At 44.9% G+C, this 23347-nt stretch overlaps 2 protein-coding genes across 3 annotated transcripts in view; one reads left to right on the top strand and one right to left on the bottom strand.

The window, feature by feature from the left end:
- Positions 1-1683: 1683 nt before the first annotated feature.
- PSME3IP1 (proteasome activator subunit 3 interacting protein 1) lies at positions 1684-17846 on the bottom strand. Of its 2 annotated transcripts, none has more exons than XM_063312756.1 (7): positions 17732-17846; positions 14330-14470; positions 13368-13466; positions 11472-11598; positions 7385-7510; positions 5993-6060; positions 1684-4083 (listed from the first exon to the last, which is right to left on the bottom strand). In XM_063312756.1, the coding sequence occupies exons 2-7, from the start codon at positions 14457-14459 to the stop codon at positions 3863-3865; spliced, it is 771 nt and encodes a 256-aa protein (XP_063168826.1). In that variant the 5' UTR covers positions 14460-14470; positions 17732-17846; the 3' UTR covers positions 1684-3862. The 2 variants fall into 2 exon arrangements, with proteins under 2 accessions (XP_063168826.1, XP_063168827.1); XM_063312757.1 differs by having other exon boundaries at positions 17683-17778.
- A 422-nt stretch (positions 17847-18268) lies between these two features.
- Positions 18269-23347, top strand: part of RSPRY1 (ring finger and SPRY domain containing 1) — a 38678-nt gene continuing 33599 nt past the window's right edge. The window contains exon 1 of the mRNA XM_063312763.1: positions 18269-18379. The gene's annotated coding sequence lies outside the window, so the exon portion shown is untranslated. The remainder of the gene's footprint in view (positions 18380-23347) is intronic.

The raw sequence follows: 23347 nt of genomic DNA, 5'->3' as shown, positions 1-23347 counted from the left end.
TTCCTTCTTCCCATCCAGTAATTATTTAATTACAATTATTTGTCCTGCTTTTCAGCCAAATTCCAAAAGCAGCTTGTAATGAGAGAAAAATATACTTAAATTTTTAGTCTGAAGAAAATGAGCAGCTTTGAAGCATTTTCAACATCATCTTAGAAACAAGACGTTGCGGAGTTTCCCTATGGCGACAACTTGGCTGATGGAAGTCAGTGGCCAACCACTCCCATACTGTAATCAAGGCTACGTGGATATATCTAGGAAACCACCAGGAGTTAAACTAATCTTGAAAGTAAAGATAAAAACCTATCCCTGATGCCCACTGGCTATTTTTTTTCCCCAAACAGCTTTAAAATGGTTTTAGATTAAATGAGAATATAATTTAGGGGCAGATGAGCTTTTCCTCCCCGAGTTTCATTTCAGCAGATGAAGGGTTACCTGCCTTAAATTAGGACCATCTTCTTTTCTGCGAAATGTGATTTTTACAAGTCAGACCTGCAAACAGCCAACACGTTCAGCTTGGCTAACGTCAACCTTCCTTTTCTTGTGGCCCAATGTTAGGCAAACTCATCCAAGTGGTTTAAATCAAGAAATTCAGTGTGGTGTGGAAAATTAAACTGGATTAAATCTTAGGTATCAGTAAGATCATGTAGGTAATTAACAGAGCAGAGTTAATTTTGCTAGATGGCATCACACAGCAAACTCCTGCTATAAGGAGCCCTTCTGGCTATGATTTTCGCATTGGCTGTGTTCATGAATACGTGACTCGGCTTGCCAAATTCATCTACTTTCATCTCTAAATGAAATCCTGTTTTAAACTATAAGATTAATTTTCATGATAAGTTCTGTGGAAGCTGATAGCACCAAAATTGGCCCAAAGATATTATCTACTTTTTGCTGATCTTTCTCTACCAGGGAATGTTGCATAGTTTCAACTTTAGGGCTGTGTTCACATCACACATTTAACTTGAGTCTGTGTAACACAGAGACCAAATAACTAATCAAAAGGGATGGATGGATGGATGTAGTATGAGGCACACACACACAAACCCTAAATGAACTCAATCATGCTTAGCATATTGAAATGTAATCGTTAGATTTGCAGCGACCTGGACAAAGAGGATGGAATCCAATCTATGAATTACCATTTAGGAAAAGAACTCTGCCTGAGTTAGTTACCATTTTGCCAAGCTCCATAGCTGGGAAGAAAATAGCATTTCCTCTTAACTATTGCAGATTTAAAAAAAAAGAACCGTAGCTGTAGGGACTGTTTTGCAAGGTGACACGCTGAGCTGCAAGGACTTGAGTGATTTGGAACTTTCCTTGTCAGCAAGCACGATATAGTGGAAAATCAAACTACATATCCATTGCACATTCCTATTAAACTATATTGGGGAGGGTATCTTAAGAACAAAGAATAATTATGTTTTTTTGAGAGTTGCCACCAAGGTTTGTGCCTGGTGCCCAAAGTCAAGCTGAGATTTTTTTTTCCTACCACATTTTCATGGCAGCAGTTAGCAGTTTCTTTGTTAGCAGTTTCTTCATGCCTAGAGCTCCATCTGTCCAAAAGATTGTTTTATCGTCTACTCAGAAGGACATCACTGACTTCATGTAAAACAAACGTAGGGGGAAAAAACATAAAAGGTACTTAAGATGCCTTTTTTTTTCTTTTTAAAGACTAGAAGAGGCTAGATACATCAAAATTTTTATTAGCAATCCTGTACACAAAGCTGCTGCTCATCGCCAAGTTCAACTGCAATCAACGGTGTAGTAAAAGCGTACCCGAGATTGCAGTCCCCAGTCCGAGGCCGGCTGGGTTTGTCACAGTTACTGCAAAGGAAAGGGCGTGTCTTCTCTCCCCAGGTGGATATCGGCAAGCAACGGACTCCTCAAAGCCTGTTTCACCTGGAGGGAGCCGCATGGCCTGTGACAGGCAGTGAGCAATAAAGGACACTGGTCTCTACATCCTATTACAGAGACACTCTCAAGCTGAGCTCAGCAGCTGGGGACCCTACAGTCACATCTGTGTTGCTGTCTTGGAACAGCACAGAAGTGGTTTGCCACTGTGGCCTTCTGGGATATCATTTTTCAACTGTCCAGTCTACTTGAGGCTTTCCTGGTGGCCCCCCATCCACATTCTAAGCAGGGCAGCCTGACAACTCTCTGCACTTTTCCAATTGTTCAGGTGCCAAAAGACTTTTTGCCCAAACGTGCCTCTACCCCATTTCTGTTGCAACCCCTCCCTCTCACACACACAAATCCTATAAAGCAGTGTTTCTCTATCTCAGCAACTTTAAGATGTGTGGACTTCAACTCCCAGAATCTCCCAGCCAGCCATGCTGGGAGTTGAAGTCCACACATCTCAAAGTTGCTAGGGTTGAGAAACAATGCAATAAAGGCTACCTTCCTCCTCCCGGACACGCGCAGCATGTAAGAGGCAGGCAATCCCACTCCTCTGATTCTTCTCTTGGATTTTTGAGGTTGTTTTTTAAATGCCGTATCTTATGAACATGTATCTGACTTTCCTATAAGCTTCTGTAGCTTTCTCAACCCTCCTTTACCCATGGCTGGGAAAAGGAGGCTGAGCTTGGCCCATAACTGGGACTTTAAGATCAATCCAATCCTTAGGCAACAGACAGAGGACTGAAGAGGAGATCAAATTTACATTCACCCTCCAGGTTCTCAGAGACGTAAAGCAGCATGGGAATACCTGCACTGAATTGTTCCTGGGACTACTACAACTTCTAGCTTTGTTCCGATGCTGATAACATTTCCATCAAGTTGGTGGAACTCGGCACAACGGAATGCGCATCCTAAAAGGTCCCTAACAAATCAGCCATGGCAAGCATGCTGTTTCTCAATGAAGCCTGTCCAACACCCATGGGTTTAATTGCTTTTCTTCAACAAACAGAGCTCACAAGACCAACTGGGCAAACATTAAAGTTTCATTTGTACATCAATTGAAGCGTTAAACTTGAACTACACACGCTGCATGTCTCCCAAAGCATCGCAGCTGCTGACCAGCCTCACCCCAGATTTCTGGGCATTATGAAGCTGCTACTCTGCTATGTAACTGCTATCAGCGATACTTTTTGCAGTAGTCCCCCAAACTAAGCCCAGCCATTCATTCAGAACCCCTTTGTATTCTCAGGGGAAAAAAATCATGATAACCTTGAATGGAAGCCCAAGATTTTCAGTAACTGACCATCAACTTTAAAATTCCACTGCGTGAGGAATTTTGGCCACCAAGGAGAGCCAGCAGGGAGTCTAAGAGATGATGGCAAAGCACAGCAGGACTGTGTGAAGAATCATGAACAGCAAAATCCAAGATAAAAAAAAAATGCTTGGGGATATTTTTAATCCAATGCAACAGGGGAACTTGGTTACACTTCTCAACACTCATTTCTTACCACTGTGTGATTTTGCTGCCTCTCCCATCCCTTTCGATTATATAATAAAATGACACTTAAAACCTACAGGAGGGGCCACTCCTCCTTGCTGCAAGCTTGCCACTTATCCAAGAATATTTCTAAAAGCCACTTGTCATTGCCCCCACCCCCTTTCCCTTTTAAGACTCTTCTCATCACCCTCCGAGGGGTCAAGCGTTTTGTTCCAGCCGAGGCGTTTCTCAAGGGGTGTGCCTGAACCACCTCCTTCCTGGCCAGACCCCCGTCCCACGCTAAGCACAGTCTTAGAGAGAAGGCTGGGGGGCAGCAGGGGCAAAGGGAAGGCCGAGACACCGACAAAAACTGCCGCAGTGCATTATTTTGGTGTTATCCGAAAAAGGGAGACGGGGAAAAAGCAGTGAGTTTTGAAAGAACGACCGGGATGAGAAAGGAAACCAGTTCTGGGCGAGCCGCAAAGAAGCCTAGAGCGGGGCATCAAAGAAGTTGCTGCCACGGAACACGGAGGAGACGATTTTGCCCGTCGAATTGATGGTGCCCTCGCTGTCGGAGCTGGATTCGGAGTCGCTGCTCCCTGAGTAAGCCCCGAGGCCGGGCAGGATCCCAATGCACACAGCGGCTGAGGGGCAGTGGATGGCAGAGCCGCCCGTGGAGCTGCTGCCGAGGGGGACGCAAGACGGTTTTTCTGAAAGAGAAGAAGAAAGAGTGTGGGAAGGCCAGGCTGACTCTTGAGGCCACATTTCCCGTTTCCTCCGAATGGAACGTCACCGAGGGCAGGCACGCGTGGGCACCAAAGAAGCGTTTAACCCTCCAGTCTTTGGGAGCCTCTGTCTCAGTTGCCTCCAACTCAGTTCTGAAGTGTTCTGTTATGGTCAAAAGCTCTCCCTTGACTTCCTCGCTATTGGGCACGTTGCTTTGAGGTGGCCCAGGAAGCTATGTGTACAAGGGATTCCTGGAACTAACACCAAAAAAGCAAAGGCCCAGATAATAATGTAAGAGCTGCTAGCTCTGCTGAAATTGACTTAAAATTAGTGATCTGCAGTCCTCTAATTTTACTTGCTGGAGCTGTCTCAAGTTTGCAAAGAACAAGAAGTCTGGATAAATGCCGCTGCTGACCTATCGAACTAGTGAATGGACAACCTGATTTGGCAATTGAAAGCTGAATCCCATCTTTCAACATTTCAGTGAAAACACCCATCTTACCAGACATCTTAATCTGAGTCTTCATCGTTGTGTTGTGTTGTGCCGCATGATGGAGCCTTTTTCTTGATTTCCGCCTGAGTGCACCCAAAGTTGCAATCGGCCTTTACATTATTAACAGTTGATGACCCTCCATGTCATTGCAGGTGCCAACTTTACATCAAAAAGGACCAAACTGAAGGGGAAGGGCAAGAGCCGAGGGACAAAACATCTGTCCTGCAGGCAAGAAACGTCAAGTTCCATCCCTGCGTCCCCAGAAGGACCTGGGAAAGACTCTGGAAAGCTTGGCTCAGAAGACTCTCCATCCAGGAGAAAGATCTAAGCCCCATTCTGTCTCCAGTGAAGTGAAATGTGTCTCAGAATGCCAACTGTGGTTCTGTCACACAGAATTATCAACAATCCCTGTCAAGCATTTGGGAGAATGACTAATAATTGAAAGGGATTAGAGACAGCCAACCTTCTGTGGCTAATTAGCCTGGAGACACTTGGAAGGGGAGCTAACCGAGCAGATGGAGAGTCAGTGTGCAACACCACCATCTCTCGATTAACTACATGCCTTGCCTCTGGAAGCAAAGAGCAAAAACTGGGGCGAGGCACAGTAACCATTACAGACATCGTCCAATTTTGTGAAGCTTCTGCCCACAGTTCACCCTCATTTCTCCAGCTATTCTGCCTTGGGGGAAGACTTCGAGGGCCACAATCAGTGAAGAGAGATTGGGGGTTAGTGTCTGGCAAGCAGCTTCATCATAAGAAGAAAGAACAGTGATGCATCAGTATTGAGACTCGTGGCTCATTGCTCTCAAGCCAGGAAACCAAGCCTGGAATAGCATCCTTACAGTTCTCAAACACCAGGTCACCCCAATCCAAGCGCAACGCTGGACCACGTTACTTTCCTCTCTCTTCCTTTGCTCAACTAGATCACGGCACCCAACCAACTCGGCTGACCTCAAAAAGCAAAGCAGAGTCAGACCTGATTAGTTCTTGGATTGGACACCCCCAGGAAATCTGGGGATGGCAGGCTGGACTGGGGAGTCGAAAAGCGTCTTGGAAGGAGGTGATGGCGAAGTGTTTCCGCATTCCTGCCATGGAAACTGAGATTATCCCTCATACCTTCTCTCTGCTGCTGCTCCTCCTCCTTAAAAAAATCCTGAATGAAAAGGTGGGCCACCTCTCCTATCAGACACCCTTGAATGGAGAGCTTCTTCCAAGAATGGTCCAGTCAAAGGCTGCTCGCTCCGTCTAGTCTGCTGCTCGATTTCATCCAAGATCACAAGAGTAAAATCCCCTTCCATCCCAGCCCCCCGAAGGCAACTTGCGAAAGCAGGGCAGAGCTAACCGTGCAAAGCACTCAACCCCATGCGCGCTGACCCTTCCCAACACATGCAAATACACACCTGGAACCTTATCATGGTCAGGATCCGGGTCCAGTTTCAATCTTTTTACACTATTGGCACCTTCTGAGCTGCAAAGAGACACAAATCCAAAGAGCGAGCAGAACTTAAATTGGTTCGTTTATGGAAAACAGGGAAGCAGAAAGACCATAATCAGAGGCACACATGCTAACCCATAGTTTATTGTAACCATGATTTGTTCAGAAGCCACAACTGGCTGGACTTGTACATCCTACCACCATAAACTATGAATTACAAACAACAAGGTGGTGTTCATCTGGTCTGGTAAACCAAAGACCAAAAACCCATCCTGGTTTCAAGAGTGGAGATGTGGCTCAGAGCTGAATTTTTGAGCAGTGGGTGTTGTCTGAGCTTGGCTTCCTTCTTGCAGATGTTTCACTACCAGACCAGAGAACATCATCAGTGCACCTCATGCTGTTACTAGCCTGATAATGAACCATCAGCAGGAAGAGAAACGCAGGAAGCCAACCGTTATGGTTTGTCACAGTACAAGACAATCTTTGCAGGTCAGTGGCAAATTAGCAATTAGGAGAACATGTTGGCATATACCTTAACAAAATGGCTGCTGCGAAGACAGTCTGGCTGTCCACACACTGGATATCCTTCCTCCTCCAGAAGAAAATAATGCTCTAATATGACCAGATAGAAACCACAAATGCCAACTTAGGAGTGGCTTCCTACCACCCACTCTAGGTTCCTCATTGTTCACTACCATCCAAGCTTATCCCTTGTTTCTCCTGGTCAGGTAAGCCTCCCATAAACCTGCCTCTGAGGCTTCTGGGAAAGACCCAGAGGAAAGACCCACTAGGCTGAGGATCAGTGTTTCACAACATGCCAGTTTTCCATCTATGGACCTTCAAACTCTAAAAATTAGCGAGAGAGGAGCCTGTCAGGCACAAGTCAAGTCTGTGGGCACCTTAGCTTAGCTTTAGGGTTCCAACCTGTGGTTCCTCTCAAGATGAGAACTCAATATACCCTCATTCTATTGCTCCCTTCCCTCTTTATTCAGGTTCCCCCTACATCATTTTCAATCCTTTGGTGCAGCCGGGCTTTTCCTGGAAGTTGCCCAGGAGATGATCCAATTTTCCTGAATGAGATCACGAAGAAAACTTGATGCTTAGCAGCTGTTCAACTATTGGGGCAAGTGGCAACTGAAAATATCCAGATGCTTTTGGATCTGTGGAACCTCATTTCTGGACTCATGTGCATGTCACAGTTATAATGCTAGCTCTAAAGGAAAAGAAACTGATTTCATCCAAGTTCCACTTGCAAAAACCCTGGATTTTCCTGCATGGAAGAGTCAGAAGACCTGAGTTCTTTGTTACTGCTGTGCGCTGAGCCTCAGGTGCAGAAATACAGAGGAGCAAAACATACCTTCTGTGTTTCACAGCTCCTGCCAACAGCTTTGCCTGAGAGAATTTGCTCCTGTTTTCTGATTTTACTGGCAGTTTCTTGTCTGCCTCCTTCTTCAAGTCAGCACTAACCCCGACCTTTGACAAAGTGCTGTGAACTCAAAGTCAAGGACAAAAAGAATGCAGTGCAAGAAGCGAAGGCGACCCAGAACAAAGAACTCGGCAGCGTTTGCAGTGCCACAAGTGTTAACCAGCAGTTTTATTTTTTCCCCCCCAGCATCTTTGCAACTACACTTAACCTTTGGCACTGGCATATACAAACCTTGGAAAGGGAATGTGTACAAAAATGGGGAAAATAACTTTACTGGATTTGCTTTCCTGCAAGTATAGCATTAGAGGCATCAGGGGACTGAAACAACGACCTATTCGGCTAAAGCAAGGAATCAGAACTTGAGTGTGGGACACCAAATCGTTTCAAGTTAACCATCTGCCAAGGTACATATAATAGACAAGAGTTCAGACAAATGGCTTTTTCTTAAAACCAGATAAGGATTCGACCCAGCAGTCCACACTTCCTAGTTCTTATCCCAGCTAATGCTCTGTCTCTCTGTGTGTATGTACTGTATGTGTGTATCTATCATCTACATCTATATGTAATCTCTGCCACATCAAGTATCGCGACCAGCTTGGAGTTCCATTAGTTGAGCTCTCTAGTGCCACCAGCTGACGTTGGCAAGATTTTCAAAAACGAGCATTGGGCAGGATCTTTACTGAAACCAACCAAAATGACACTTTACTAAGATGCTGATTGCAGACCGAATATATTTATTATCGGGAAGCCTCACCAACCTCAATTGTCTCCTTATATTCAGATAAAGAAATTGGTTGGTCTCTTAGTACATGCCCACACATACCTTAATTTCATTTCAGCTTTCCTGGGTGAATTTCACACCATTCCAGATCAGATAAATGACCCTGATAAGCTGAACTACCAGGATGATCGGACCACGTTTCCCATCTTCACGGAAAAGAAAGGAAACGCGTTGGAATGCCTTGGTAGCGCAAAATGGGAGAGGCTTCCTAGCGATCCTCCAATAGATCCATAATGGAAAATGCTCCCGGTGCAATAATGAATATTTGGGGAGGGAAAAGATACATTCACAAACAATACAGAGAGAGAAAGAGAGAGAGAGAGAGAGACACCCAAATTCCCAAGACAACCTAAAATGCCTGCTGGGCAAGGATAAACCTAAACAGGACAGTTAACATTTCTTTTTCATACACGCTGCACACACATGCACACCCCACAGAGCAGGAACTAGTAAGCCACAGGTGGAAACTGAAAACAAATAAGCAAAAGATAAGGGGTGAAATCACGGAACATTTAGAGCAGAGCCTCAGTAACACCGGCCCGACAAGCCAATGCAGGGCTTAGCCATTTGGAAGCAGAGTTTGGCAAAGGCCAGCAGAAGGGGCTGGGCCAGGAATTCAGTGGCTTTTCAACCCCTCAGTACATTTTGCTTACGTCATTGGCTGCACTAATAACCTCGGCCTGCTGTTTGCCCAATCCATATCCTCCAACCTGGAGTTTCCAATACTTAAAACAACTCAGCTTAGTACCCCAAAGAAACTTAGTGTGCTCATCAGCTACAGCCTGGAACCCTAATGCAATATCCACACATCCATAGGAGATCTGCTTTAGGTTCACCTTCCACACTCATAGTTAATGCTAGTTGCATCTCTCCGCATCCTTCACTGCTAGAGAACGTTTATCTGCCGAAAGAAAGGTCTATTCTTAACAGGCTTTGCCAAAAAATGCTGACCAGGAAGAATCTGTTCCAAGCAAGGGCCAACATGGGCACCTCCCTCAGCCAGGGCAGACAAGCATCAAGCTACTCCCCTTCTGGATCACTTTGAGGTGCTGCTGGATTCTGTCAACCCCCCGAGCAGAACAGCCACTTTGCCTCCTGCTCTTTCTTATATTACACCCGAAGCATCAACAAAACAGAAACCACGAAGGCCCCGTTATCACCGCTGCTAAGCCAGCAATAGGAAGGTCAGTCTACAAATCAACGCAATTGCTCCTACAACATACCCCATGGCAAGATTCAGACATTACATGAACCCATAGCTAGCTGGTTAAGCCAGAGCGGACTGCTCTGCAAGCCACCATGACTAGGTGCACCTCAAGTTATAGTCAAATCAAGCAAAGTACCTGTTCACACAGGGGACAGATCTAGCCTCTCTGTAAGGGGAGGCACTGGATGGAATGCTTGGTTGGCAACCTATGGCATGTTTTTAGCTTTAATACTTTTGTATTTCCTTTTCTTGCGCTTGTCAAGCAAAATCGTTATTCATAATCTGGGAATATATTGATCCACAAAACATATTTCTACAAGATAGCAGTGGGTGTTTATAGAGTCTCCTTCCCTGCGCTTATTATCTGTTTCAAAACTGAAACGCCACAAAGCACAACTAAAAACAACCGTCCTGGTGATCAACTCAGTGGCCTGCAAGATCCCTTCTGCATGCAACCAAACCCAGCATTTGTTCCCACAGTAGATGATTCAATGCCTCTGAGAAGATCATAGCATCTAATTTCAAGACATTCTATTGGCAAAAGTTCTGCTAGAGTCATCAAATTGTTGGTTTCTCGCAGTTGAGTGTTTCTGGATAACTTGGTTTCTCTGGGAGAGGCAAAGCATGAAATAGCAAATACAAATGTTTAGGACAGAAGCAGATTACTTCCCCAGCAAAGTAGGCACATTCAAACGTATTCACTCAACTGACCAGCTCTATGCACATAGAACTAGAAAACACTTGTCCCAACTTCACAAATCTGGCCACTGACGTGCACGCAAGCCAACACATTCCCCATGCGGTTAATGGCAGAAAACGCGCTTCAAAGTGGTGGCTTCAAATATTGACTGGCTACCAAACATTGTCGGCACCCTGAAAAGCCACACAACTGTGGCCACTTCTCTGAAGACCCTCCTCCTTCACTAATGTCCAGATCAAAAGTTTTATTACAGTCACTGACCAGAACGACCATTGACCAGAACGACCAGAGAAACTATCAGGCCTTTGGCGAGGGAGACTGAGAGCCCCGCTGCATTGCACTTGTCACCTTTAATCTTTATCTTTTATTGTTCTTAATTTCTTTGTTTGACTTGTGAGCCACCCAAAGTCATTGAGAGTGAGGTGGCATACAAGTTTAATAAATAATTACTACTGAACAGTCTGACCTAAAAGCTATGGAAAAAGTAGGTAGATTAGAATTATGGGCTCAAAGCTGTGAAGTCACTAAACCCCTAAGAAGTCTGGAATATGGATATAAATGATTGACAGTAATATTACATTACACAGAGTCTTAATAATATACTATAGCATAATATTGCTGTTAATATATTAAAAAGCCCATGGACTGGATTAAAAAATTAAAATGTTGTCCTATCTTAAAAAGTTGATAAAATATAACAACAGAAACTAAAAATGTAATTGGCAATAGCTAAGAATACAAATGTATGGATATCATTATGGTCTACTCATTGAATCAAATTATATTTACTGTCTCAGACCAAAGCAAGATTTAAAGCAGCAGAGCAATTACATATTTTATATAAATTTTAAATATTTTCTATATTTTCTGCTTATATTTTCATGAAGTACTCCTTTTTATGATTTTTGTTTTAACTGAATTGTAAACCACCTGGAGTCGCCTGCGAGATGGGTGGTGCAGAAATGGGATAAATTAATTAATTAATTAATTAAAAAGTGTGACACATTATAGCACAGCAGTAGAACAGATCCACCCCTAACTAAAGTACTGCTAAATGAATTGCTTGCACACAAATGATGCAAACTTAGTACCCATCTTAGGATACGTTAACACTCCAAACCAGTGTTTCTCAACTGTGGCCCCTTTAAGATGGATGGCCTTCAACTTCCAGAATCCTTGCTGGCTGGGGAACTCTGGGAGTTGAAGTCCACCCATCTTAAAGGGACCACAGTTGAGAAACACTGCTCCAAACGGTTCAAAAGCAAGAGCAAGGCTGTCTGGCTGCTTTCAAACCCTCCCAAAGAGGAGTAACCACCATTTTAGGGCCAAGGATATCCGGTATTCATTCAGCTCCTTGAGATCTTCTTCGTGACGCTGCTTTTCTACCAGCGCTTGCTGTCGGGACACTTCATCGAGGAACTTGGATTCATCTTCATCCAGGCCCCTGACCATATTTTCTGTAGACAACAAGCCAACAGATGGTGATAAACCCACAAACTTGGCTACAGCATCTCGGCCATCTCATTTCTTCCCCGCTTGTCTGAGCACGTTTTTAATTCCATCGGCTAGGAATATATGGCACCGCCTGTTCTATGGATCCCCGTTCGGATGCAATGGACAAAATTTTAGTTTGGACTTCACCCCAAATGAACAAGGTCTGTTTCTGAAGCACTCCAGACAATGGGTGTGACTCCTCGTGTGACCCTGGGACGCTGCAACCATCATAAATACACGCTGGTTGCCAAGCACCTGAATTTTGATCACAAGACTGCAGGGAAGTTGTGACAGTCACAAGTCACTTTTTCCAGTGCTGTTGTAACTTTGAACAGTTGCTAAATGAATGGTAGTAAGTCGAGGACTACCTGTAGCCCTGAAAACAGCCCCATTATGCTTTTACACACTGGCTGGGGATTTCTGGGAGTTGAAGTCCACATCTTAAAGTTCCCAAGTTTAAGAAACACTAAGGGGTTGCAGACAAGTGTCACAATGATGCTCTAAAGCAGGGGTCCCCAACCCCTGGGCTGTGGACTGGTACCCGTCCGTGGCCTGTTAGGAACCAGGCCGCACAGTAGGAGGTGAGTGGTGGGCGAGCAAGCGAGCAAATTTACAGCTAAGTATTTACAGCCACTCCCCATCGCTTGCATCACCGCCTGAGCTCCACCTCCTGTCAGAGGAAGCAAGCCCATTGGCTGCTATCTCCAAACGGCGTGAAGGAAAAAGAATAAAAGGTGGGAAAAAGAGGAAGTGCTTGAATCACACACACACACCCCGGTCCGTGGCAAAATTGTCTTCCACAAAACCGGTCCCTGGTGCCAAAAAGGTTGGGAATCGCTGCTCTAAAGCACCTGCCAGAGACAGCACTCAAATCACTGCATGGCCTTAATACACAGGCCTTTTCAGTTTGATCAAATTTTAGCTGAAAAGCTCCCAGGGAGAAATGCTTGACCTGAAGCTTCCTGATTCATCCTGAGAGAGGAGCAAGTGGCTGCTCTGGTAGCTGGAAGACTTTCATTACACGGACGTAAGTCAGGGTTGGGCACCCCACTTACAACTCCCAAGATCACACCACTGAAGTCCAGTGGCCAAGGGGCCATTGTCGGATTGTGTAATTTTCACTTAATTTGGTGCGTGGCTTTAAGGGTGGAGGTGTAATGCCCACCTTTAAAGCCTCAGAAGCCTTCAAGATCATGCTGCTGCACCCAACTACAAAAAAACCGCCTACCTCTGACCACAGTCAAGATAGTTCTGTCTGAACTTGCTTGCTACAAAAAGCAGCTTCATGCAGACAAGAAATAGCGAAGAAGATCAAGAAGTTATCAGCAAGAACTGGCAGATGGAAAGATAAAGATAAAACACCACCGTTTTCCCCTGGAGACCACTTCCCCACTGCCAGCACACATACAGAGGTGGAATACGTCCCTTGCACCACTAAATCAGCAGCTTTTGAAGCCAAGAAGAAAAGCTGGCAGCTATGCCGAGCCTCACACTTTTTCCTTTCCTCTGCAGAAGTGGACAAACTGGTTTCTGGAACCCAGCAGTAGCCAAGAGGCCAGCTCTGCTAACCTTGGCACACCTGCAAGAGGATTGCTGGGGCATTCTCCATTATGAAGCATTCCAGGAGAGAGCGTTCTGTTCTTAAGAGCAAAATTCCAGGGAGATAAGAGAGGAAAAATAATGGGTCACATCTCCGTGTGGCAGAATTTCAGAGGCGCTTACTGGAACTTACTGAATTTGAACTGTTCTTCAAACTCCTGCTGCTTCTTGTCCTTTTGTTCCTGAAGCCTTTCATAGAGGGACCGGGGGTCGTATGCTTCTTCGGGACATTCTAGGGGATGAAGAAACAGATGTCTCAGTCAGCGTTCAAAAACTGCTCTAGTAGAAAAGTTGCTCCAGCAGCTGTGTTAATAAATCACTGGAAATTACAAGCCCTCCTGCCTCAAAGCACATCCCTCTGGTCATTTTTTTTTACAACAGGAAGAGAAAGAATTGGTACCTGTAAACCTCAATCTGTTGATATCACACACGACTGGGCAGGTTTACAACCCTGACACAGTGAAGTTAATGCACGCTTCCTACAAAATAGACGGATGATGCTACTGCTCTAAAATGCCGGAAGTTGTAATTCAACACTCTGCCGCACCTTCAAGTACAGCTAATACAGAGTTATTACACATTATCTTGAGGAGACAGTGCGACACAGTGGCCAAGAGAATGAGCGGTAGATCAGAAAGTCCCCAGCTCAAGTCCTGTGTCTGCAATAATTTGCTAGGAGCTTCAGGAAAACCATCAGCCTCACTCAGTCATGATAAGGCATGTCATAACTTATTTCCCTTTTTTAAAAAGAACCACAGAAGTACGAAGAAACGCGATGAGTGCTAAAAGCTAGTCACTGAGTAGTAAATTGTCCTTTGCCCTCCTCCTAACCCAAGATTACTGTATAAACTTTCCTCCTTGGTTTCTTCTTCCATTTAAATAAATAGCTAGGAATACTTTCAGGATGATATAAGAACTGGTCTACAAGTTACATCTTGGTTATTACTTAGAACTTTGCTCAATTATCCTTCCAGTCAAGCCTTGTCCGTGGCCAGTACCTTGGATGAAGGAGCTTTAGATCAACACTGAGCCTGCTTGGGATTGTGACTAGGTTCAAAGCTCCCCTAAACCCTCTTTAGATAATCCCTCAAATACCTTTGGGGTCCTCAGGTTTCCGAACCTTCTCCCATTCCTCCTGTCTTCGCTTCCGGCGATCTTCCAACTCAGCTTCCGAGACAAACCTTTTGTTAATTACGAGGTCCGCACTGCTTTCTCCACCTTCCATTCTGGAGCAGCCTAGGCAGAGAAAAGGGTTAGGGCCTACGCAGTACCTAGAAGCTGCTCTTTCTGGCCTAGAATGGCCAATAATGCAGTTTTTGCCTTGTACCTTGACCTAACCACGCAGGCCTAGCGTTCCATTTGGAACTGTGATCGTTTGCCCACAAAACAGACAAAGGGAAGCTGAGGTGACCGAGAATCTGTCAGACGAATTATAGGGGGTGGCAAAGTAAAAGGGATGTTTTGCAGCTGGCTATGGCCCTCACAGGAGCTATTTTATGGGAATACCCATACCATGCTTTTCAAATTCCAAATGTGCCAGACTCAGAAAGGTTGCCAATACCCGTGCCAAAGAATCAAAGTAAGAAAAGAAAAAAATAATGTTCTCCTTTCTTCTATTTGAAGGGATTTTCAACTGACTAAGGTTGACTTTTAAGGTTCTTTCAATTGACTAGAGACTACCATTGAACAATGCCAGGTATTGTTTCCACTAACTTCTATTTTCGTCGAATACACATTTATGCTGAGCTCGATGCCCTGTAGTAACAAGGGCACGAATCTACCAGGGACCGACTTTGCTCCTCTTGTCTTAGTCCCGCACAAGCTGTTCCAAGACTTCTGACAGATGATGGTAGTTGAAAAAGAGTCCTTCAAGGAACCTGCATCTACGCAGTCAACGTGTCTTGCCCCTCCTTCCCCCCATCTAAATACTACATCATTCAAGCCACTCTCTGCATCTGAAGAAGTCCTGGCAGCTCACGAAACCATCTCCTTTTTAATAAAACTTGTTAGTTGAAGAAGTGCTACCAGATTCCTCCCAATTTTTTGCCACCATAGACTAACATGGCTCTCCTCCTACAATTATCACCTCCTGTCATGTTCACTGTTTCGATGTGCACTGTACATCATAACGTTTCACATGCCATGGTGCTGACGTGCGTTTCTGTTGGGAGGGAGCTGCTGGGAGACCTTGTGCCAAGCTCTGTATCTGTGTTTGTTTCAATGGAATGTGAAGGCTCGAGGATTTTTCCCGCGGACCATCAGAAGCCGTTAGGAGCACCTGCGATTGTGAGCCTGGGAAGATTCTACGGGGAGAGGGATCTCGTTTGCACCGAGGGGTTTTTAGTTTGCTTTTGGCGTGCTTTTTCCATTCTCAGCTTTCTTTGTGATCCTGCACACTATTCTTTAATAAACCAGATATCTTTATGAACTTGTTCATGAGTCTGATGGTGTTTTAGGATAGGCAATCGTTACACCTCCAGATATTTCTTATTCTACCATCTTGCTTCTCTCCTAGAAATTCAGAATGCCAGAAGTTCTTCTGCCTTTCTACCCCTTTCACCATGCCTCCTGTTTAACTATAATTTAGGTAAAATAGCATCCAGGAATGCAGTTTTCTTAATAAAAAGCAGAAGTAGCTTGCTACTTTTTTTTTTCCAATTTCCCAGTGTAGTCAATAGCACTGAAATTCCCTGTTAATTCCCAAGCCAAGACTAAGCAGGTGCTGGTACCTGCTGAGATGTTAAAATGCTTAATCTGTGATCACTTCTCCTTCTTACCATGTTTTTAATCACATACCTAATATTCATCAAATACTGTCGTATTCCTATTTGAAAGGTCTTAACTTTTAACATTCTCATTTTTTGAATAGTCTTTTTGATTCAATTTTATTTCAGTAATTCTTAATGAAATAATCATCTTCAAGGTCCTTGAATGTAGCTTTTATGTTCCTCAGCTTTTGAGGTGTCACATGTTCCATTGTGCTGAGTTCAAAGCCAAGGTCATGCACATGTGGATTTACATGTATGTGACACCTATGCATAGAGGCAAAACAAAACTCTGACAAGTGCTCACTTCCCTGAGGAAGAACAGAATATTACTTTGACTTATCCAAATATGGCAGTTGTATAAAAATATGCACACTGAGGAAAGCAGCAGAGTTTATATAACTGGTTTTCAAAGCACATCTTTCTTACACAACTGCGCAGTTTTATCAACACCTCTGCCATTGATAAATGTAACAGACGTTCATTTAGAAAAGCAAGAAATTTTAAGATGAATAAAGGCCTTCAGGAATAAGCACTGGACCTGCTGGCAAAGGGAAGGTTGGATCCATTTGCATCCTCAACAAACTATAAATGATTTCAACCAAAGACCTTTTATGTCCAAGATGATCTGAGTGAAAAAGACAGCAGCACAAAGAGTGCAATTATTTTCGCCCTTACCACTCATAAACTTTGGGATGATACAGATTTAACACTAAAAACGAAGAGGGAGGGAGCAATACACACTACTTGTTCAGCTCTAGAACAAATTCTTCCCTCTACTAAGCCTTAGCAGGTCTCAATACAGAAAATCAGCAGAGTTCATTTTAATCTGAACTCTTCTGTGGAGCTTTTTAATTAAGTGACCTAGAACCACCAAAGTGTCAGCTGTGATGGGGATACTGTTTGATCTGAATGAATAAAAACCGATGTTTTTAGGGGCTTCACTACTTCGCAAACCATGCAGTGTTGTGGATGATTTTATTTCTGTAAACAGCCGCGGGTCACAAGACTGCAGCAGCTTAACAGGCTAGTAAAGAAGTCCAGAGGCGCGGTGCAAAAATATGGCACCCAACAGTACTGCCTATTGCAATGCAGGTGGAGCGAGGAAAATAGATCAGGCTAAGCAGTTAATACCTGGGATTGGAAGGCTTAGCCTGCCCCCTTCAGTAGGTTACAGGAGGCCATGTTGTTTTCTCAGCCACAATACAGCAATGGCTTGCCAGTGAAATCTTCTGGGATGGCTTCAGGGTTTCCTGGTGGTCTCCCATCCAACTGACACCCGGCCTGGCCGTGCTCAAGGTCGTTATAAAGAACCACCAAGGGGAGGACTGGGTCCTCGAGATACACCACTCCAGTCGCCTCCAAGGAGCCCATCTGGAGGCGGCTGGGGATGATGGGAGCGGGAATCCGGAGGGCACCATCTTGGGAAGACTCCTTTGCAAGGTTTTGTAATTTGGCAGGTAAACGTAATAACAACAACAATAATTAATTACATTTGTAGGCCGCCCGACCCTCAACGACTCTGATAAAGACTGAATTGGGAGCGCTTTGCAAAGGTTAATTCGAATCCTGTTTTGTCCCTCATGAACGGAACCGGTTCATCTTGCTCCGCCTCTCCTCACGCGACCCTTCCCCGCTCCTCTCCTCCGAAACCCAGCCACAAGGCCCGGCCGCAACACCCACCTCGCCGCCATGGGCCCCTCAAGCGACCGCCTCCTTCTCGCAAACCCACCTTTGTGGCCACAGGCCCGGCCTCCCCAAGGACACGCCTCCCGACTCTCCGCACTTCCGCTCCGCCTCTTCCGCCCGCTCTCAGGCCGGCCGACGAATCCCAGTCCAGCCTGGCGCCCGGCCGGCCAGTAGAAAGAGGGATTGGTGGGGGAGGGAGGGGTTAGGTCCGTCAACCCTAAGAGCCAGGGAAAGGGTTGGGCCAAAAGAAAATCCGTCAATCAATGAAAGGGAGAGGCGATTGGTTCTGCCGCATTCCGGGCTAGGGGGCGGGCCGGCGGAGAGGAGGAAGGGGCGCGGTTCGGTTGCCCGGAGATGCGGCGCTGAGGAGGGGGCGGGGCCGCCTCTCCCCGCCCCGCGCGCGCCCCTAGCTCGTTCGTGCGCAGGCGCGCGCTGAAGGCGGGCGCTGGGGGCCTTTCCGCCGGGCCGCTGCTAAGGAGAAGCGACGGCGCGAAGAGGCGGGAGGGCTGCCGCCGCCGCCGGGCTGCGGGCTTGAGGCGAAGTCGGTGTCTGTCTTCAACCCTGGGCAACGGGCCGTGCCCGCGGGGATCCCGGCCGAGCGGCCAGCGAGGGGGGAACGGCCGCCGCGTAGAGAAGGGAGGAGCCCGCCCGGGGCGTCTTCGTCTGGGCACCGCTCGGAGCCACCGGGGAGGTGAGGCGGCGCGCCGGGCCGACCCAGCGCGCGCCCCCCGGGAGGAAGGGAGGGAAGGAGGGCTGCCTTCGCTTCACACGCTCGCGCACACCCGTGTCCGCGCGCGCCTCATTGTTCCGCCGGCCCTCGCTCGGCAGCCTGGTCGCGCTCGCCGCCCTCCCCGGAGTGCCGCGTTTGCGCTGCTCCTCTGCGCAGAGCAGGACTCCCGGCAGGCTCGCTCCCGCGGGCCCCCGATACGGCATTTCCACGCACACGTGCAGGCTGTGTGTGGAAGAACGCGTAACGGACACTCAGATGCAGGCGGGGCGAACCGCATGTTTGCAGGCAGGGGTATGGAGGGGTGTGTGTGGGCGCTTTATCCGTGGGTCTGAGCACGTGCCCACATCTGGAGACGCGGATATATCCGCGGGTAGACACGCCGTCAGCATGGACTTCAGATGTACCTGTTTCTTTGAAGGTGTTGGCCGCCCAGCTCCAGCGGACTCGATGGAAAGGTTGATGCACACTTAATGTTCTTGCTTTCTGTTTTCAGCTTTATTGCTGTTGGTTTTGTACTGTTTTACATGTGTTTTATATTGGTCGTAAGCTGCCCTGAGTTGTTTTAAGGTGGGCTTAAGTTAAATGCTTTAACTAAATAAATACATACTCACATAATGCAGATTATAAAGAAGGGAGGGAAAAAATGGTCATTTTGTACAAGGCATCCATTCACATGCAAGACTCTGGGATCTGGTGCTCTGGTTTGCCAAAATTAATACCTCTAGCAGGGATTTTAAAGTGTACTGTACTGGCTTAAATTTTATGTATCTTTCCTTCTCCATCTTGGGGAACCAGTTCGGGGCATCTTTCTTTTTTCATTAGTCTTTCCTCTATTGATTTGTTCTGCTTTGCCCTCCCAGTACTGTGGGTGCCTGTCTGTAGGCATGACTAAATCTTCAGTGAATGCAATTGTCTCCCCACTTCAATTATATTCTTCTCTAGAACAATATTCTTACCTTGCCTTAATTTTCTTCCATCCTTTGACAAGTGGAACTAAAGAGAAAATATGAAGGAGGCAATATGATATTCCTTTGGTCTGTAGTTAATGCATAGTATGGCTTCATTGGCAGACACAAGCATAACTGTTCAGCATGAAGCTCATGGCTAAGTTGCCTTTGAACCTGTACCCAGTACAACCTTGAACGTGAGCCCCTTCCTGGTCTTTGGAAGGATGAAGGAGGAAAATGCATTTCTGTGACTAAAAGGTTTGGAAACTAGGAAGGACTGAAACAATGTGAAGAATGGTATGCTGTACAGGAGGGAGGGCCAGAGGGAAAGAAAGTTTCACTGGAGATAACATGCTGTTGGGAAGATAATTTTTGTTAATGCCAAAAAAATGGACAGAAGTGAAGTGGTTGAGGATGTCAGACTTTGCTCAGTATTTTATTTTATCACAAACTCTAGTTTCTCAGAGATTGGCAGCTACTTCCTCCTCCTTTAGACCAGTAATGCACAAATCACATGTGCTGCTGATGAATAAGGAAAGGGAGGTTATTAAAAGCCCAAAGTACAAACTCAGAGAAATGCATGCTTGCTTGCTTGCTTGCCTGCTTGCCACCTCTGTGTGCTTCAGTGGTTAGCTTTGTGTTTTTCTAGTACTGTAGGTTTCCTCAGGATATAGATAATTCTTTCTGACCGTATTTGCATTACTGAGTCACTTTCAAAGCAGCAAAATGATCTCTCTCTCTCTTTGAAGAGGTGGTCTGTCGCTTCTTTTCTTGAGTCCCTGCCCTGGATTTACCTCTGTTCAAAATGGAGGGGAAGGTTCCACGTAATGTAAGTTGTTATTTCATATTCCAAATCTTTTGTTGAGCTATTTTAAGCAGCATTCCTTCAAGAGTAATTTTTGAGGGCTATGTGGTGTGAATGGTTGGAGCAAGCAGTGGGTGAGGACATCTTTTCTTTTTTGATACCCCCTTTTTTTTGTCTTTTTCTGATCATCTTCCCTCCCCCCAGTAGCATGCTAAAGGGAAAGGAAAGATGGTTCTTACCAGAAATTATCATTTGCATAAGAGTTTTAAAGAAATGGTAGATTTGCTGTCTGATCCTTTTAAAAGCTCTATTTTTACTTGCTTATTATTTATTTATTGAACAAATTTATATGGCTGCCCAACTCACACACAGTGACTCCAGGCAGCTTACAAAATTAAAATTCACAATATAAAAACCCGTCAACCCCCCACTCCCCCGCAGCGGCTACAGCACAATTAAATCAACCACTTGATTGGCTCTGTCTCAGTCTGTGGTCCACAGGCCTGCTGACAGAACCACATCCTTAGGGCCTTTCAGAAAAGCATCAAGGTTGGGGCCAATCTAATCTCTGGGGGAACAGACAGTGATTCTTAGACAATGATTTATCATTTATCTTCTGACTATGTTGCTCTGTTTTAGGGGGAACTATAGGGAAATGAGGCACTTTGGATCCTAAGTCCAGATGGAACAGATGTTGGCGCACACATCTGTCAGTGCCTCCTTAAAGAAGCTCTGTGTTTCCCTGGGCTCCCAGGAAAATAAGCATTTGAGTTAAGGAAACACCAACAGCTTGCCTACACGTACTTGGAACGCCTTTTTGACTTCAGATATGAAGCGCTGTACATTCCTAGATGGCTGCTTTATTGGTTTACTGAAAGGTAGCAGAAGTGTCCTTCAAAGCTTGTTTGCAATTTTGTCTTTATCAGCTGGGCAGAAAAATGAAATAACCTGCAAATAAAATTGTTGTTTCTGCATATTTACAGGTCTTCCCATGTTTGCAGAAAAAATGGTTAAGAAATTAAAAGGATTTTTTCAAATGTTAAAACTATTAAAATTGAGAAGGTAAACACTGAGATTAATCTCAGAATGGAGGTTGGAACACTTCTTTTGCGGTCATGCCACTTCCAATACCTGTACCTTGAAATAGGCTGTTTTGAAATCAGAATATTTTAACCATTAAATGTGCTGCACGCCTCTAAGTGGGACTGCTTTTTCTTCTGGCTTTTTGTATTTTCCTCACATGGAACTGGTTCACACAGTTGGCTTAGCCATTATGGATTTAATAAGGCGCGGATGATTATGATCGCACAATATGCTAAGCAGAAACCAAAGAAATTACGACTTAGTCTGACTTAAACTAAGTTATTGGGATTAAGGATTTGGGTTCGGGGTTAGCCAGCACTATGTCCTACAGCAAGGGACTATTGCAGTAGAATGGGGAGGCAAAGAAAAAGTGATGATTCTTCCCCTGTTCTAAAATGCACATACAAGATCCAAATAGTGTTACAAGGCTCCTATATGAAGCTCTAAGTGGAAATATTTCAGTTTGAGGCTGCAGATGTCACCCAACATTTTATTGTGGATTACTATTTTCTGTATTCTAACAGCAAACTTACTGGTCCTATACCTTTAAGTAAGTAAATAAAACAGACACATCTGTCCAGTAGATTCCCGGTTCCCTTACCTATCAGGGTGAACATTTGTGGATTCAAGGACAGAAATACCTCATAAATGCTGAATTTCCCTCCATAATGGCAAGTAAAGAGACTGGGTTATGAAGTTGAGTGACTGACAACTGGAAGCAAATTAGTCAATCTTATTCTTGAGTGTGGACCTTTGCTTTTCCCCAGTTTTACAGATGGTGCTGTTTGCTACTTTGAGAAAAGTGAAATGTTATAGGTAGTCTTGCTGTGAAGAGGGCCAAAACTGTCTTCTACCCTTCAAACCGAGTGTTCTGGGCCTTATTTTCAGTTGAATGTGATGTGACGTTTTATGCTCAGTGCACTGAGACACATTTCCCTGTCTCAGAAATCTTGGCAGCATTCCAGCCATCCTTCCCACACGTTTTGTCGTAAGAAACTGGGCAGAGAACACCCAACAGTTTACTAAATGATAGCATGGAACAATTGTGGAATTTTCCTGGATTGCTCTTTTGTAGTGAAAATTAATTGAGCTGCTTTATTTGGATTGGAAAAGTATCTAGAAATTCCCAGACTGTTAGCTAAATTGGTAAATTGAAAAACATCCCAGGAGAACATCAGGGCAACCCATTTCCAAATGCTACCAAGAAAAATACATGGATAGTCTCACCAGGAGCTGAAGTTATAGAAAAGAAAAAGATAGTAATAATGTGGGGAAAATGCATGGGGTATGGACTCAAATAACCTTATAGCTAAGATCTCCAGGTGGTATTTTCTTTGTTTTAACTTATATGTGAAAAGCAGGGCTGCTATTCGATGTATACATATGTGACTAAAGTCAGTGTCTATTTTTTAGTATATTTGCTAGGATTTGTACTGGAAAAAAAAGCTAGGACTTTCCAGTAGTAGTTTAAAGAGGTAAAATGGTTACAAACCTACCGCATTTTCCCATAGGATCAGGATGGCTCATTGGTCTTGGTTCAGTATGTAAATAATCTTACCAAGTTCATAGTGTATGCAATTTCATAGCCTGTGGAGCTGCATTGTTTTTAATTACTAGAAGGAAAAGGGTGGGAATGCATCATCTTATCCCAGTCAGTATAGTATGGTGAAAATTGTCTCCATGGCTCTTGCATGTAACTGTTCAGCAAAGCAAAATGTGTGTCTTGAAAAACAAGGGTCCAAGAGGGGGAAAAAACCAAAACTTTTTATGGGAGAATATAGGCAGTTTGGAGCAATTTATCCATAATCTAATGTGGAATGGGTTATTGTTCAAGAGACTGGTCTCTGGTCCTTCCAGCATTTTGCTGGTGTCGCATTACAGGAGATTACAAATTAACTAAATCATAAGCCATTTGTTTGGCTTGCTCTGCAGTGTGAACACAGTCAGTTGTGGCTTGTTCAATAAACTATGGTTAAGCAAACTTTGGACTTTTGATATTAGTTGTGGTTCGGACATGCCTAGAAAACTGGTCATGCAGATGCTTAAAAATAGTACAGTAGTAGCACATAAAACCTTTTTCCCACCTTATCTTGA

Source organism: Candoia aspera, chromosome 11 (genome assembly GCF_035149785.1).
Source record: "Candoia aspera isolate rCanAsp1 chromosome 11, rCanAsp1.hap2, whole genome shotgun sequence".
Taxonomy (NCBI): Eukaryota; Metazoa; Chordata; class Lepidosauria; order Squamata; family Boidae; genus Candoia; species Candoia aspera.
The sequence above is the reverse complement of the archived record's forward strand: the minus strand, read 5'-3'. Positions and strand labels throughout refer to the sequence as shown.